Source organism: Desmodus rotundus, chromosome 6 (genome assembly GCF_022682495.2).
Source record: "Desmodus rotundus isolate HL8 chromosome 6, HLdesRot8A.1, whole genome shotgun sequence".
In the NCBI taxonomy this organism is placed as follows: domain Eukaryota; kingdom Metazoa; phylum Chordata; class Mammalia; order Chiroptera; family Phyllostomidae; genus Desmodus; species Desmodus rotundus.
In genome coordinates, this window is record NC_071392.1 from 43,190,623 (window position 1) to 43,209,715 (window position 19,093).

Sequence of the window (19,093 nt, forward strand, 5' to 3'; positions counted from 1 at the left end):
CCTTCTGGTGCTGATTCCCAGGTGGGTGAGTTCATGTACGTTCTAGGACCCTGTGGGTCTCTCCAATGAACTCTCCTGTGAGGCTGGGAGTTTCTCCTGCCACTGCAACCCTCACAGGTTTTTTCAGTCAGAGATTTTGAGGCTTTTATTCCCCACAGCTGGAACCCTGGGTTGCGGAGTCTGTCTCACTCCCCAGTTGTTCCTCCTGGTTTATTTGCATGCAAATGTGGGACTGCCTGCTCTGCCTGCCACCACGTCACCCAGTTTGCCAGCTGCCGCCTTGCTGCGAGTCCTCTCCACCTGGCTGCCCAGCTCCTCCCCTCCTACCGTTCTGGATGAATATTTCTTCTTTAACTCCTTGGTTGTTGGACTTCCATACAGTTCAATTTTCTGGCAGTTCTGGTTGTTTTTTGTTTTAAATTTGTTATTACCCTTCTTTTGGTTGCGCAAGAAGGCACAGTGTATTTACCTATGCCTCCATCTTGGCCAAAAGTCTCCCACTATGTTCTTTACCAATCAAAATCATAGACTATTTTAAATGAAGTACTAACTTCTTCAGTATATAAAAATGTTAACTTAATAAGCATTTATTCTATGCCTTCTATGTGCCAGGCTCTCATTACAGAGAGAAATAATAATCTCCTTCTTCAATAAGTCTCTTAAATTAGTGGGAGAAACAAATGATTTCATGGCCCGGGTCTTGGAGCTGTAGGAAAAGAGATGTGGTGTCCTGCAGAATGATGAGTGCAGCAGGCCCGTTGTCTGTAGACACAGGAACCGCCACCCTGGCGTGGAGATAGAAGCTCTGAGCAGGATGCCATGCACATCAAGGACAACAGCTGGAACCAAGTGGAAAGCTGGAGAAAAGCACAATGTGCCTGGACTTTCCAGAACATTGTGAGATTTGCTGAAAACAAAAAATAAAAGATGTCTGTACTCTTATTCAGACCTAATTATTTTTTAAAAGATTATAATCAAGGTCTGTTATCAAAAACATTTAAATAACTTTGAAATTGCCCTGTTCCATGTCAGAGTAATAGATAGGACTACGTTTTGGTTTGGCAGAAAGGTGAGAATGAAGGGAGATCTTTATGTTTAAGCACTGAAGCTCAATATAAGAGAAGCAACAAATGAAAATTAAAAAGATTAAAAAATATAGGTGTGTGTATAGTATAACATATACGTTTATAAAATAGGATACAAATTTGTCATTTTTTACAAGTTATTGTAGGAAAAAATTTAACTCCATAATGTTTTTTTATCATTTGCAGATAATTACTACGGTACCCCCAAAACCTCCGGCAGAACCAGCACCATTATTATTAAATGTAACAGACCAGATACTTCCAGGAGCCACTGCAAGTGCTGAAGGAAAGCGGAAAAGGAATAAATCAGTGAGCAACATGGAGAAAGCAAGTATAGAGCCTCCTGAGGAGGAAGAGGAAGAAAGGCCTGTGGTCAATGGAAATGGAGTAGTAACACCAGGTCAGTCATTTGCATTTGTTACAGGTTCATCAGCTCTTTTAGATGTAACTAAATATATGCAGTATTAGTACGTTCATATACTTATACATATATATATATATATATATATTTACAATTATCTTGAGGGGGAGATTATATCAAATGGAAAGGACGTGATTCTTGTATACAATTAATTAGTTTTAATTTTGATTATCAAGCAATTCATCAGCTTCCTCAATGTTTTGTTTCACTTATACAACATTAAAGGCAATACACTGAATGATTTAAACCTCTTAGAAGGCATTACAAGTTATCAGTATGACTGTGTAAAGTTCTGAGGTCTTTGTTAATTATATTAGACAAAATCTATCCTTAGAAATCATGCTTAGCCCTGGCAGGAGTGGCTCAGTTGGTTGGGTGTTGTCCCATAAACTGAAAAGTCTTGGGTTTGATTCCCAGTCAGGGCATATGCTCCTGTTTTAGTTTGGTCCCCTGTTGGGGTGCCTATGAAAGGCAACCGATTAATGTTTCTCTCTCACATTGATGTTTCTGGCCCTCTCTTTTTTCCCCTCTTCTCCTCTCTTAAAACTCAATAAGCATGTCCTTGGGTGAGGAAAACAAGAAAGAAATCTTACTATACTTGCAGATCTGTAAATAGAAGCTGTGTCATGTGACTTAGTTAAGAACTTCAATGAATACAGTCCTCAAAATGACTACAGCTCTGTAATATGCATGCATTTATCTGCCCACCCTTAGTATCCTATCTGGCAATGTGGAGAATGCATTTTTATACGCTGACATTTTAAGGGCACCTGCCCTTGAACAGGGAAAAGACTTGTTATCTTTTTAATTTATGATCATTCATATCATAAAGCAGTCCCACACCAGAAAATTGGTCCATCATCCCTTATTTGAAATCTTTTGACAGCTCCCATCTTTGAAATGTCCTTGTCTTTCTTTATGTTTATTCAATGTAAACATCAGGATTTTCTTTCTCCTCCTCTCACATACATTCACCCAAATCTAAACCTTTTGAGACTTAACACATGTTTTTCCAAGACAAGGTCTTTCTCCTGCCTCTGTTTTCTCCTTTACATAGTCACCAAATAGAGTACACATCAAACAATGTGGAGAAAATTGTTGCTTTAGTTTTAGTTAACACTGCCCTATAGCGACTAAGAGCCTATCACAGCAATTAACATCAGACATCAGTTCAAGAACATAAATAGTGTAATCAATAAAGGACATTTGAAGAGTGAAAAAACCTTAATGAGGTAACTTTATTCTATTACAAAACATTTTATAACAATGGTAATAATATAAAAATTAACTTTGTATGGATGCTCTCTGTATGTTAGGAACTCCCTAACCTCATTATATGTATTAGTTCATTTAATTCTTCTAACAGTCCTATTAGCTAGGTACTATTTTACAGATTAGGATATGGAAGTACACTGTAGCCAAATAATTTGATCAATAACTGTAATTCATATATAAGAAATCTGAATCCAGAACCCATGTTCTTAGCTGCCATGGTATCCTGAATCCTATGCCACCAAATAGAAGCACAGATATATTTGTTAGCAATAGTAAACATGTAACCACTATTTTAAAAGTTGCATTATAAATTTCTACCTAGCAAATCATGTATAAGTGATTTCCCTCTAAAGATTATTATGTATTTAAGCATCAAACCTACAAACCTTTAACTGGTTATATCCTTTAACAAAAGAACTATTTTCATTATGTAAATAAAGATTTTAGAAGAGTCCTCAATTTCCCTCTCTTACTTCTTTTATTCATCATTTCTCCTTTGAACTGTAGTTTATAGCTAGAACTACATATTAATATTTCTTTTTTTCTTGGACTTCATCTATGTAAAGTCAGTGACTACTTTTAAATATGTAATTTTTCCATGTTCTTCTAACATTTTCAATGAAAAGTCACATAAAGTGTGTGAATAGCCATTTTATGATAAGTTTCTCCTTTTTACTCAGAATTACATCAGACACATGGATTTAGCCCAAGTCACCTAGAAAAGACACATAGTCATCTTTCAGTATTTCAAATCATAAATGTTTCTCTCTGACCTATATTATTTCTAATCCCATAATCATTGTACTTGCTTAATGAATGTGAAATGCTGAAATTTACCTTAAGGTGCTTAACTAAGGTAAAATAGTTCATTTAGTAGCAGAGTTGAAATCGGGGCACCTGAATACCTGAACCTTTCCTGGGCTGTTAACCATGCTGAGGACAGAGTGACTCCTGGCCTCTGTAAGGTAAATCACAATGGTGCAGCTCAATGTATTTTATGTACATTGTATTCTATTATATTCATCCTTCATTTGGTTCACGGCAGTGGTGTTACATCAAATGCTTGTAAGGATAATATGTACTATATCATCTTAGAGAATCTGTCTTTAAACTGATAGTTAAAATTCATATGCCCAGGAAACCTTCCCTTGGTATTAACCTCACCTATATTTAGACATCTTTATCTTGTTAGAGTTGACAGCCAGCCCCATGGCTTCAAATAGATTTACCTGCAGCCTTCCTTGTCCTTCTGTTCCAGGGCCATAATTCTAACTACTGCTCACTGAACTGCCCCACCTTAGCATTTCTTCAACTTAAATGTAACATTCCACTTAAACTCTTCTACAAAACAAACACGTCAACCAACTCACAAAGTCATTTACCTCATTTCTCTAATTCTTCTTTTTACCCAGATAGCTGAGAGTTTTGATTCTTCTTCCCCTGAGTCTTGATATGTGTAATATTATTGAGTAGAAAGGATCAGTAGCCCTTTAGCTTTCTTCTCTTCCTTCCAAATATCACTGCTGCATCTTAGATTACCACCTCATTTGTGCATCCCAGTCTCTTACCGGACCCTACATCCCTCCAGTCACCATCCCTATCATATTACCTGTTATACTTGATCAATTCAAGATTTTTTCAACCTATGCTTGGTCAGGTATCTTTCTCAAAAGTTATATGAGCTTCTATTTCTGCAGCTTTGAACTTTTTGGGTAGCCACTCATGTCCTCCCACATTTGACTCTGTTAGTTTTTTCTCCCATTACTCCCCCACTCTCTTCTTGCCTTTATAGTCTATACTCATAAAATACCTTCATCTGTCTGATAAGGCCCTTTCTCACCTATTTGAACCTCATATTCTTTTATTCAAATTGAATAAAATTTTTGATATTCCTTAGAAATTATTTGTTGACTCTCATAATGAAATGTTGAAACTGTCCATCTCTGAATTATTGAAATAGAATTTACACTTTCATTCATTTGGCAGGTATTGGTTACCAGGTACTTGTAGGTAACATTTCATAATGTGCCTATCTGGCATCCCTATACATGCTGTAAAAGTTGTTAGAACAAGGACATTTCCTACTTTTTGTTTACGTATCTCAGTGATTAGTATATATCTTTAAATATTTCAAGCTCTTAGTAACTCTTTATTTTTCAGTTAACCATACTTCTGGAGAATGTCAAAGTTTTACTATAATAACATGATTAGATGTACTTCACAGTTTGTTTTACACTTTTTCATGTCTTCAACATGCAGTGTTTCTAAGTTCAAAACATATGAGATTCCTGATTTTATATTTCTTCAAAAGTTATTTGAAAACTAATTATGCAGAAGTATATTTTTAAAAATATATTCTTAGAGATGAGAATTATTTAATCTCTCTAACTGTGAAAATACCAAAAATAGATGGGTGGTTAATAGATAAGTAGAATTTCTTTTTAAAGATCAAACTTTTCTGAAGAAAAGCAAATCCTATAAACCAAAGTAACTGGGTTAAGCTTTCTTGGATTTCTTTTATTTCATGAATTATCTGCTAAACTTTTCCGGAAAGTAATTCACTATTATATTGTAGCTTCCCCTCACCAGCTATTAGTAAGCCTCGTACAAAGAAATAGAAGTGCACATATATTTTAAAGCAGCTAAATCTCTCTGTTAATACACACACACAATGCCAGGAGGAACAGGGCCCGTGAGAGCTACCTTCAGCAACAAAGGAACACAGTATGTGTACACAGAGCTGCCTTCTCCAGGCCCCCAAGCCTGCAATTAGTGCAAATGAACTGCATCTCCCAGAGAGCAAACAGAGTGTCCCTTATGTGATCACCAAGTGTCCTCAGCAATGATCTCAGTTCACCATTAGGGACCTGCCTCCAGGTCCTGTGCCGCTTGGCACGCTGACTGTGCATGCACCATCAGTCCTGTTTCTGTGAATGAGGTCCTGTCACTGTCAAAAGAATTATGTCCTCCGTAGTGAATCTCGCTGTTTTCCTGCGAATAATAGCCCACTCTGAAACCACCCCCACGCTTACCCCCTGCTCATTTTTGTGTGAGTTCACAGAGACTGTGATGTGTGTATCCACTCAGATTTATATATTTTTTGAGGAGGCTTAGTTTTATGATCTTATTCCCAAACACAGTACTAGGTTTTATCTCTCCATTGAAGAGGCAAATTTCTGGGCTGCTGTAAATTAGATATTCCATTTTTAAATGAGGGGGGCATTCTATCATTTTATAAAAGAATTATTTGAAAGTTAAAACTGCCCTAATTGTAAAATATTCTTCTTATCTAGGTGTGATTATGAAGTTACAAGGTAATCATGTTAGAGTTTATGGTTATGAACTATCGTAGTAAATATAACCACACCATTGGGGGAAAATGAAGTCATTACTAGTTTCAAGGATGTCACTTTATATCAAGGTAGACTCACTTTGCAATTAAGCAGAAAGCTATGCATTATTTGACCTTCTTCCTGTCCTCAAAACTGATTCAGCATTTTTGTGATTGTGCACTCAACTTTCTCTGAGGATTCATATGATGTGTGAGAGAGAGATTTGATACATGAACAAGGAATGCAGAATAAGCAAGAACCACCAGGGTAGCATTCAGGGTTTGTTTGTTTGTTTTCTATTACCGTTTATCCAGCTTATACCTTGTTCCACCCCACTCACCCACCTCGGCCCTGCCATCACCAGACTGTTGTTCATGTCTGTGAGTCCTTTTTCGTTTTTGCTCTATCCCTCAACCCTCAACCACCCCCCAAGCTGTCAGCGTGTTCTCTGTTTGTCTGTCTTGCTTTTTAGTTCAGTTTGTTCATTAGATTTCACATACGAGTGAAATCATATGGTATTTACCTTTCTCTGACTGGTTTATTTCACTTAGTACAATGTTCTCCAGGTCCATCTATGATGTTGCAAAGAGTAAGCTCTCCTTTCTTACAGTTGACTGTATTCCATAGTGTAAATGTACCATAGTTGTTTTATGCACTCATCTACTGATGGACATTTGGGCTGCTTCCAAATCTTGGCAATTTTAAACATCACTGCAATGAACATAGGGGTGCTTAGATTCTTTTAAATTAGTGTTTCAGGTTTTTTCAAATAAATTCCTAGTAGTGGAATTGCTGGGCAGTTCTGGAGGGATATTTCAGCAGCAAGGGGTACCCCCTGGGAAGGGTAGAGTCTAAACCCCAAGTTGGGCTTCCCAGCCCAGAGCACCAGAACCAGAGAAGGAATCCAGATAACATCTGGCAGTGAAAAGCAGCTGGATTTCTGTCCAACAGGGAGAGATGGCTGGAGATACAGAAAGCCTCTTAGAGGGCCAACACACAAAATTTCATTTGCAGCCACTTGCCCTGGGCCCCAGCAGAGGGAAGGCAGCACCGACTAGAGCCACGTGAGGAGAGTCTGGAGTTAGTGGCTCTGGGGAAAGAGCTGAAGGGTTAGCTGCCCAGATCTCTATCTTGAGTCATTCCCCATACTGTAGAAACCATCTTTCTCAGGCAGAGCACTCCCTCCTATATGGAGTCAGCCTGGGGTGAAACAATAGCCCCACCTGCAGGAATCTCTCTATAAATCCCCACCTATGGAGCTTAAACCAGGCTGCTTAGGAGTATAGCTGGAGGTATGTTCACTGAATAAGTCTAATGGAAAACCTGCAGGCAAAGGTGAATGAATCTCTGGGGGCTTTGAGACTTTAGCTGACCCTCTTAGGGTTGGTGCTGATAAAAGCCAGGTACGGTGCACAGCTTTGTCCTTTCTGCATGCACCCAGAGAGAGCCACAAGCTGTGGGTCTCTGATAGGTCCAATCAGGTTGCCCAGGTCCAATAATAGCCACTTCTGAAATAGGCCTGCACCAGGGTTTTTGCAGATATACGTAATACATAGAAACAAACACAAAAAGAACATCAAAATGGAAAGACAAAGAAACAGGCCCCAAATGAAAGAACAAGAGAATTCTTCAAAAGAAGATCTAAAAGAATTGGAGGCAAGCATTTATCAGATACAGAGTTTAAGCTAATAATTATAAGGATCCTCAATAGCATGAAAAAATGACCAGTCAGAGATAAAAAATATAATATCTGAAATATATGAGACACTGGAAGGAATAAACAGTAGCTTAGATGAAGCAGAGCATCAAATCAGCAATTTGGAAGACAAGGTCGAAAAAAACACCCAAGCAGAGCAGCAAAAATAAAAATAAAAATAAATTTTTTAAATGAGGAAAGTTTAAGAAACTTTTGGGACAACATGAAGTGTAACAACATCCACATCATGAGGATATTAGAAAAAGAGAGTGAGGGATAGGGAATCTATTTGATGAAATAATGACCAAAAACTTTGCTAACCTGGTGAAGGAAAAAGACACACAGGTTTTGGAATTGCAGAGAGTCCCAAACAAGATGGACCCAAAGAGGCTCACACTGAGACACATCATAATTATAATGGCAAAGCTTAAACATGAGGAGAGAATATTAAAGTTGCAAGAGAAGAGCAGTTAGTTAACTACAAGGGAGCTCTCATTAGACTGTCATCTGATTTCTCAACAGAAACATTTAAGGCCAGAAGGGACTAGCATGAAATATTACAAGGTGATGAAAAGCAAGGACTCACTTTACCCAGCAAAATTATCATTTAAAATTGAAGGAGAAATAGGGAACTTCCCAGATAAGAAAAAGCTAAAGGAGTTTGTGACCACCAAACCAATATTGCAACTGTTAAAAGCCTTGCTTTAAGAAGAAGAAAAAAAAAACAGAAGAAAATGGTTAAAAAACAAAATGGCAATAAATATGTATTTATCAGTTATCACTTTAAATGTAAATGGCTTACATGCTTCAATCAAAAGACACAGGGTAGCTGAATGGATAAGAAAACAAGCCCATACATATGCTGTCTCCCAGAGACTCACTTCAGAATGAAAGATACACACAGACTACAAGTAAAGGATAGAAAAGTTTATTTCATGCAATTGGAAAGGGAAAAAAAGCATTCAGGTTTGAGCAGCACTTGCAGAAAGCCTTCGGACTAGTTGAGTCTAAGCTTATTTCTAATTATAGTCATCTATTCTCTTTAGTTCTGATTTTCACCCCATATTCTATCTTCTTATCTCATATTTCTCTTCATAGAAGTGGTTATAATTTTGGCATGAAATCTCAGATTGCTCTAGTTATTTCTAGTGGGCCTTTATCTCTGAAGGGGTGAGGTCTCTTGATAAAGTCTGTCTGCTTACTCATTCCTTTCACATAGCTCCACCATTGGGAATAGCACCCTTATCTTTTTCCACCTAATTGACTTCTTGCTCTCATCAAAAAATACCTAGACTCCAATTTGGCCCCAGAGAATAACATTTGAGTTATCAAGATCAAGATTTTTAAATGACTTCTTCCTTTTTGCTTCAGACCCTTTGATGTTTCTTGGAAGGTGATTTATATTTCATATAGTACTAGTCTTTTCATTTTTTTCAGAATTTTGAAAGCAAGTCTTAAAAAATACCATACATACATAACCCTATATTTCATTTGATGTCTTGCTTTGCTCTTAGAGTATGTTCAATACTGATTCAGTTTCTTTCTCCCAAGAGTTAGTTGAGGATTTGAGAAACCTGTTTCTAAATGATAAGTATCTTCAGAATTCATTATATTATAAAAAACATGCAGCATATACAGTTTCAAAGCTGTGGGGATTTATTTTATTGCCCTATCCCAGCCTACTTTTATTGAAATGTTCTAAAAGTTAAATATTACCAAAAGAAGAAAATATACTAATTAAGGCAGCTCTTCTTTCTTGTTAATGGGAAATAAATGTCTCTACTAATTTTTCTAGTGATTCTTTCCTATTTAGTTATTTATATCTTGGGTTTTTTTTTTCATCTTCCTGTCATGGATCTTGAATTTTCTATTTTCATACTTTTCCATATTGTTCTTTTAGTGTTTCAAAACTCTTATAACTCTTTTTTTAAATAAAGATAAAAAATAATTTTGAGGTACTGAATATTGTTCTTTAGTAATTTGCATTTTCCTAACTACTCCCGTCAATAGATGAGATCCAATTTGGTTACAAATATCACAGATAAAAAGTAATGTCCTTACAGGATTGAGAATTAAATTCTGCTTCCTTAATTGATGTGTCATCTCAAAATTTGTTACCCTAACTTTCCCTAATTGTGATATTTTATTCTAGACTTGTGTTTCTTTCATGGCTTCAAATAATAAAAGGAAGTATTTGTTAACATCTCAGAAATATATATATATATTTAGATATATATATTTCATTGCCATTGTGTTTAAGAGCTACCCCTTTTTAATCTCTATAACATATAAAAAGTTGTAATGAATTTTTATTTTTTATTTTTTATGTATTTTTACAGAGCAGAAGGGAGGGGGAGAAACATCAATGTGTGGCTGCCTCTCGCACGCCCCCTATTGGGGACCTGGCCCCCAACCCAGGCATGTACCCTGACTGGGAATCAAACCAGTGACCTTTTGGTTCACAGGCTGGTGCTCAGTCCACTGAACTACACCAGCTAGGGCTATAATGCATTTTTTTAGAACTTAGAAACACTTTAAGAGAGCTAAGGAGTCAGAAAACACCTACTAAAACTAATCAATGTACATAGAAAAATCTCTTAAGGAACTGAAAAAAATATAATCATCTTTGCAAAATGCATTGCTGGAGCACTGGGAGTAGGAACAGGAGGGAAACCTATTTTGCACTTATTTCCTCTGTACTTTTGAATTTGGTCCATTTGGTGCATGATTTACTACATCAAAAAAAGTAATTACTTTTAAATGATGAGCAAAAATTCACTAATAATTCAATGTCCAAACATTTTAGCACTCATATTATAATTTCTCTTCTCATTTTAGAAGGTTTAGGAAAACTGAGGAAAATTGATAACTTTGAACAATAAGCTACAATCTTGGGTACTTTCAATTAACTGGGTACATAGAATGCAGGTGGCTACAACATGACTGTTTTTTTCTGAAGACAGAATTTCTTCCACTTTTCATTACAGGATATAATCAATAGTATGGCCATAATCAAAAATCAATTACAATGATATTTTTCTCTTATTCAAGCATCAACCCTGAGGTGTTCATTTAATAAGAGCCTGTGGTTCAAATTATAAGAATTTCTATTTCCGGCAGTGAAGTGCAAGACACACTCTGACAGCCCGACCGCCCCTCCACCCCCACAATACAAATAAGGTCTTGGGTCAATCAACTAACATACATTTTAATAATAGTGCTAAATTTGCAAGGAAGCAGGGAGGCGGGGAGCATCTTCAAGAGCCACCACTTCCACTGCCATGGAGTGAAAGTTTTGAGCAATCTGTTGTAAGCAGACTTGAAAGTGAAGCTTGCCCCAGGCATATAAAATTGGGGAGATTCATCTCAAATTCTGCTTTAAATCCGCACCTTCAAAGGTGCCAAGTTTATAGGTGATACCAACTTTAATGCTTAGTAGCAGCTCCTGGAGCCAGGAAAATCAAATGCATAACTCCATAGGAAATAATGCAGAACTTGGAAAAATGTGTGGCTTCTGAGGATTATTTTGCTCCTTTACATCACTTAATTTCACAGCCTGTCTCAATTAAGGAAGAATAACTCAATTTATGCAAACACCTAGTAAAGATAAATGTTAGCTTTGTATGTTTTTTAAGCAATTGCATTGTTTTGAAAATGCCTAATATCTTGAAAATCATATAAAGTTGACCACTCTTGTGTCTGTAGGAAGAAACCATTTATGTTGCTTGACTGATTTAACTATGCATTTTTTTAGTGTTCTAAGTAGTAGAGCTCACTGATAATAATATATAACATGAACTACACATGCACGATGTTTCAGTAGTTTACTGTTCTGAGCAATTTATATACATGCCATGTCAACTTCCTATAGGTAGGTAATGTTATTATTCCCCGTCATATAGTAAAGTAAATTGCGGAATGCACAAAGCAATTAAATAGCTTGCTCAGTATCGCACTGTGAAGGACAGATTTAAACCCAGGTAGTCTGACCCCAGCCTCAGCAATTATGTTCTGTTTCTTGTGGAGCATGTCTGCTGCTATCTGAGCATTGCTAAACAAAAAGAAAAAGAATTTCTTTTAATTTCAAGTTATTTATATTCTTTTTCTTTATCAACTACAAATATCTTCCTCAATCTTTTTCCCCTTAAATGTTCTCTAGCCATGTTTATTTACAAATAATATAAAGACTGGAGAAAAATCAGATTAATTAAAATTTCTCATATAGTCATTAGAAATAGAAATCACAGAGTTCTCTCACAAGCTAAGACAAATTTTGAAATTTAGAAGTTATGACAGCTGAAAGGAATAACATCAACAATTTCCTATCTAGCTTAAAAACATTATTCTCCCTCATTTAAAAAGGATAGCTGAATATCCTTTCTGAATGACAGAAAGCTGAATATCAACTATATGCCTTGACCACGTCAAATGAAAATATGGATAAGGTATAAAATTGACATTCTTTTTTTTGAAGTGGTTTTATCTTGGTTTCTGATTATTCTTTAATGAAACCAGGTAGGGACATTCAAAACCATGGCATTCTGATTTATCCTTAGATTTCCATCCAAAAGGCAGTGAATGTGTAAGCAAATGAAATGGCTACAATATATATTGTTGTACGATGGAAACCTTAGACCATACCACAGCTGTAGAATTTATGTGAACTGGACTGAATGCAAAAGTGCGTATATTTAACTCTTTTCCAGTTAAATGGCTTTCAGTCCCTGGGTTCTTTCAGGATCTTTGAGCTCTTTTGACTTTCTTATGAGAAGAAGAAAATCATTTGCTACATCCAACAAAACCACTAGGTTAGGAAAGATGGAAAAATTATATTTTTTAATTTCACAACAGTAAAAGTATACATAAATATGTTTTCATGGGTCACTGTTTATAAGACTGTTGTATATTATTAATGTCTATTTGTCTCAACGTTTCTGTAAAATTTCTAGGAAATTCAAGAGTCCTGGTCAAAGGGAAAATTTTTTCATCATTGCCACTCTTTAAAAAGAGGTTCCATTTCTCTTGAAGTATATGTTGGTTCTGTTGCAAGTGAAGAAAAAAATCACTCTGTTTTGCAGGCCACCTGAACAACCTAGAATGCAAAATGCACTGCTCAGAAAACCAGTGTTTAATAATCTGTTCCCTTCAGCGCCAAGCATCTTAGGGAAAACTACATTTATATATACCAAAAAATATGTTTTGATTTGGCAATAAAACTATGTTGAAAAATTTCTCTTGGAAGTCAAAAATGACAATTCTGCATGATCAATTCTTAACTTAAAGTTGAACAAAAAGGAGAAGGTTTCATGGACACGGACAATAGTGTGGTGATTGCTAGGGGTAGGGAGGTATAAGGGGACTAAATGGTAACAGAAAAAATACAATAAAGATTTTGTTTTTTTTTAAAAAAAAGAGGAGAAGACATTCCAATCAACTGAGCCACCCAACCAGGGCTTAATTTAGCTTCTTAAAAGATTTATATACATGTCAAAGAGATAGAGAAAGAATTTGCAATGATGCTCTGTCTAAAATAAATGCTCGAAGAAAAAGGGAAAAAAGAAATAGCTTCATACCACTATAAAAGTTAAATCCTGTGCATGGGTTATTTGGCTCCTTCTGCTTAGTCAGAATTTTAGTAGTCTAGGGTTTCTCAAACCACAGATCTGACAGGTATGAGACTTGCACGAGAGCACATAGCACGTATTTCTAAGCTGAGCTTCACGGGAGGCGGGAGTGCTGTCATGAATGCTGTCAGCACACACCTCTGGTGGGCAGGTAAGACCTGTCCTTTTCCTTCCTTGATTACCAACAATCCCTTCTGGTGGTACATCCAGACAATGGAACATTATTCAGTGCTAAAATTTAGAAATGAGTTACTAAGCCATGGAAAGACATCAAGTAAACTTAAATGCATATCACTAAGTGAAAGAAGCCCATCTGAAAAGTCTCGAGATTACATGACATTCTGGAAAAGGCAAAAGTATGGAGACAGTGAAAACATCAGTGGCTGCCAGGAGGTAGAGGGGACAGAGGGATGAATAGGCAGAGCCCAGGGGATTTTAGGGCAGTGGACTGCTCTACGTGATATTATCTTAGATATTTGTCATTATACATTTATCCAAACCCATAAAAATGAACATCACCAAGAGTGAAGCCTAATGTGAACTATGGACTTTGGGTGACAATGAATTGTCAATGTGGGTTCATCAGTTGTAACAATGTTCCATTCTGGTGGGGGATGTTAGTAATGGGGGAGGCCATGTGTGGTATCAGGTAGCATGGCTCTTCCCGGAATAGGCTCTGCCCCTGCATGGGAAGCCTGCCCTGCTTCAGAGCTGCCTGTGAGTACATTGGTTTGAGTTACACCACAAGCCCTTGATTCTCACCATAAACTACATCTCTAGATTAGCTACTATAAATAGTAAATGTAGGAATGTTATGGTTCTCCATTTGCCTTATTTATTTTTTCTCTTAATTTGTTAAGACAAAAGGCAGGAGCCACTTATTTCCCTCTCAAAGCAATTCACAATAACCTGATAAAAAGTTCTTTTTTCCTCCCCATTAGCTCTTGTCCAGTGTCTTGCACATTGTAGATATTAAATTAATGTTGGATAATGTAATGACTGATCAACTAAATTAGAGTAAAGGAATGCATGAATAAACAAATGAGTTAGATAAACGGAGGTCTTGGCTGACTATATCTGGCATGTAAATAAATATAATTAGACATCTCTAAAGGCTTGATTTTTCCCCCAAGATTTATCTTACATTTCTCTTGAAAATATAATACCACTATATAGTTGGAAAAAGGTTATTTGTTCATAACTAAGCTTCTTGAATGAATTGTCTGTCAGTATATTCTATATATTCTTTTCATTTATTCTCTTCTTGTTATCCTCACTTGAGGACATTTTTTATTGCTTTTAGAGAAAGAAGAAGGGAGAGGGAGAAAGAGAGGGAGAGCAAAAGAGAGAGAGTGACAGTGGGAGAGAAACATTGATGTAAGAGAGAAAAACATCATTTGGTTGCGTTTTTTTACATACCCCAACTGGGGATCAAACCCAAAACCTGGCTATGTGCCCTGACTGGGAATTGAACCCATGACCTTTCAGTCTACCGAACAATGCTCCCACCTACTGAGCAATACTGGCCAGGACCTTTATCGTTCATTCTTTAATCCGTTCCAACCTGGCTTCCACACCCACCGCTCCATTGTAACTACTCTATAAGCAGTAGCTAATGTCACCAGTGACCTCCATGTCATTAATTTCAAAAGATTTTATATTTTTATTTTGTTGGACTGTTTAGAGGCTGTACCCACAGTGAAGCGTTTCCTCTTGGTTGCCTTCTATTCATCTTCAATGGCATGAGGACCAACTGGTTTTCCTGTTACCTCCCTGGCTGCTCTTTCCTGGTCCTTCTCTCAATGACTACAAAAGGTTAGAGCTGCTCAGGCAGTGTTCTATGGATTCTCATTTCCACGTGCTGCACTGTCTCTCTAAGCAGTTTCACTCCCTCCTACAGCTTATATTATAATACAAGGTAGCCATATGCTGTTGCGTTTCAAGTTGATTCTCTCCAGCCAAGAACTCTCTGACATGACATCTCCATTGTGAATCTGGCACGGACTTCTATCTCAGTGAGCCCAAAGCTGCACCCAGTCTCCCCAACTCTCCACAGGGCACATTTCCTGTCTCAGTCAATAGCTTCGCCACTAATTGTGTTTACCATGACTTCTCATTTTTCCCTTATCTGTCCATTATTTTTGAAAATCATAACAAATCTACACTCTGTATACTCTACAGTCCACTTCTTTCCATGCCCATGACACTATCATCTCTTGTATGGAGCATAAAAATAACTCCCCATTGGTCTTTAAATATCTAATCTTGTCACTCTCAAATGCCCAGAATACTCATAGTTAAGATCTCTGTGCAGAATGAAAGTCTAATTGTGTCATTCCCTTAATTAAGACACATCAGTACCTTCTCATTGCTCTCAGGATACAGTCCCAGATTCTCAGTATGCCTTCCGAGACCTTGCTTAGTCCACTCCTCCATTTTCCCCCCTTACCTTCTTCTGGAAGAAGTCTCTTGACTCCTTTTTCAAGTTTCACATTTGATAGCACATTGAAAAAAGGCTTTTCTTAACTCTTTAAACGAGATCAGGTGAATGCATGTACATAAAATCTCATCTTTCCCTTTGCTAGTACGGATCACACTGTAAAAACTACACATCTTGACATATTTTGAGTTCCATGAGTGCAGGGATTGTGCCTCTCTTGTTCAATCTTCTGTCCTCAGTGCCTGACACCAATTGAGTGCTTAACAAACATTAAGTGAATATTCAATAAATGAGTATGTTCAGGGCATGACCCTGCATTTTAACTTTCAAATGCAATATGACACTTGAAAATACCTGAGAATGGTGTGTTTCATGTATTCGTAATTACATGATCTAATAAGGTAAGCTAAGATAATCTAAAGAAAGTAATTGTACCTTCTCTTATTGCTTTTTTTTCTACACAATTCGCGGAAGTCAAACCTGTATGAGGAATCAGCTAGGAGACTACATTACTAAGGCCATGCATATTTCATAAATTCTTCACTTTAAGGGCAGAACAATGAAAGATTATATTCCAAACTGGCTTTCCCACCTACCACTCCTAAATAGCTACTCCATAACTGGTAGCTAATACCACCAGTGACCTCCACATCATTATTTTCAAAAGATTTTATGCACTTATTTTGCTGGACTGTTTACAAGCTTTGTCCACAGTGAAGTGTTTCCACCTCACTGTTATAAAAGTGTTCTTGAGCTTTCTATTTCATAAAGATAACTTTAATATTGCTCTGAGATTGATAGATATGCAGAAAATTGAACCAAGTAATTTATTGAAACAAAAAGGATACTCTACTTTAATTACTCATTTTAAATTAGCTTTATTAATTTTTGAAATTATAAAAATAATAGCTAATGAATACAAAGATATGCAAAGAGAACTTTTCCTGCCCCCATTCAAATTTACTTCACTTAGTAATCAAAGTTGACAATTTGTTCTATATTTCTCCATCTAGTTTTCATGCTCATATAGTTAAATGCAAAATTATATGACTATATCTAGCTTGATGTTTGCTTATTTCTAAAAAATAGGCTTAACGATATATATTACTCTGCAACTTGGACCACTCTTTGAATAGTAATAATTTTCCAGGTCAATAGATACAGATCAAATTCATTATTTTTACGGATCTAATTTATTGTTTTTACACTATGTAGTTTTTCATGGTAGTGATAACCACAATTTAATCACATCCTCATTGATAAGCATTCACCTCATTTTCAGGCCTTTGCTACTATAAACAATGCTGTAACAAATATTGTTATATAGGTATCGTTATGCAACACCATCTTTACTTCTAGAGGATATATTCTCAAAGTGGGATCATGGAATCAAAGTATATGTATATTTGAATATGGATATCTTTTCATGTTAATGACTATTGATTATGTTCCCAAATGATTGCAGAATTTTCTGTTTCCAAGATGACTGCCTTACTTCATATTGACATTGTCTGTCAGTAGTGCTCTCCTTCCGTTGTCTGGGTTAGGCTGTGGCCACCACACTTCTGCTGTGAGGAAGCCGTAGTGACCCTCACTGCAGGCCAGTTGGTTCCCTACTCTAGGCCACTTTCCCAGTTTTCACCGGAGCGTACTTGGACTTCTGGATGACATCCATACTACAAGGAGTCTTGGAAGTAGTATTTGCCAAATGTTTTCACTCTATCATTTTCCTGCTCTGACACCCCAGTGGACATTTGAAGCCACTCTGCAGAAAACATACCTCCCAAAGTTCTAAACTTAAGGTGTTCACAGGCCCCCTCTGCTTTTGGCTCCCCTGACCTTTTCTGTGGATTCCCTCTTTTTCTCACCACCACACCACAGCCCAGACTAACATCTAGAGATATTGGTGCTGAATCCCTGAATGAAACAAGCAGTTTCTTAAATCTAAACATTTGTTCTTTGACTTTCTCTCTCCCAGCCACCAATCCTACCTTGCAGGAACTTTCTCTACATTATAGCTCTTTTCTTATTTACCCCAAGAATGTTTTTGCCCTAGATGGTACCTGCAATACTCTTCCCTGACAAATAAGATTCATGGTCTGTCTTTAATGGCAGAAAAGCTAAATGGGAAATAAACCTGGGTGGCTCAGAGAGAGAATATCCTCTTTATACAATGACATCTATACCTTGACCAAAATATTTGCCATCCCATGAATAAATAGCCCTTATAATTATCTTCTTTACCCACTCTCTGATGTACCTCCTATTGAGCTCTTTAGAAAGTCTTCATATGTCTACCTTTCCTCCACCCTGTAGACCCTGAACTTTCCCAAGAGATGGTTTAAAACCCATACTGGTGATAGGTTTTTCACATAATATTTTTCTTCTCTTTCAAAAATCTATCTTTAACACATATTACAAATTTCAAGAAATGTGGTCATCCTCCATTTACATTTAACTCTAGTTATAGGATCTATTTCTTCTTAATTTTTATTTTTTCCAGTTCTCTCACCATTTTGAGATCTATACTCTGATTCACCATCATGATATGGTTAGAATAATTCCTCAAATGTTGCCCTAATATAGAATATGTGAGTAGTATGCATGTCAGGACTTTTGCATGTTTAAAAGTGACTTTCTTGCCCTGGCTGGGTACCAGGCAGCTCAGTTGGTTGGAGCATCACCCCAAATATGCCAAAGCTGCAGATTTAATCCCCAGTCAGGACACATACAAGAATCAATCAGTGAATGAATAAATAAGTGGAACAACAAACCTATGTTCCCCTCTCCCCATCTTCCTCTCTCTCTCTCTCTCTCTCATTCTTCCTTCCTCTCTCTAAAGTCAATAATTAAAATTTTAAAATAAAAAAGAATAAAAGTGATTTTCATTTTCTTGGATAGATGAATAATATTTTCGCAGAGTTAAGTTATTGGGTTGCTTTATTTTTTTTCTAGTATTACTACAGGTGTTACCTTATTATCTTTGAGCTTAGTATGTCACAGATGAAAGGACTGAAGCTCTTGTGTTCCTTTTTTCTTTGTAAGAATCATGTTTCTTCAGTGCAGAAGCTGCTGCAGTTTCTGTTTTATAACAGCAGAGTTTGGAGATTTCACCTATGTATGTTTAGTGGGCTATGTACTTCAGTAATATGTCCTCAGATTCAGTGAACCATTTCAACCTGTAGACTGAAGTGTTCCTTCATTTTAGCTATATTTTCTT

The 19,093-nt window shown here is 36.7% G+C and overlaps 1 protein-coding gene across 1 annotated transcript in view; it reads left to right on the forward strand.

Moving 5' to 3' along the window:
• Positions 1-19,093, forward strand: part of MAGI2 (membrane associated guanylate kinase, WW and PDZ domain containing 2) — a 1,366,741-nt gene that overhangs the window by 887,418 nt on the left and 460,230 nt on the right. The window contains 2 exon segments of the mRNA XM_053926810.1: positions 1,272-1,288; positions 1,290-1,485. Coding sequence (XP_053782785.1) covers positions 1,272-1,288; positions 1,290-1,485 — 213 coding nt within the window.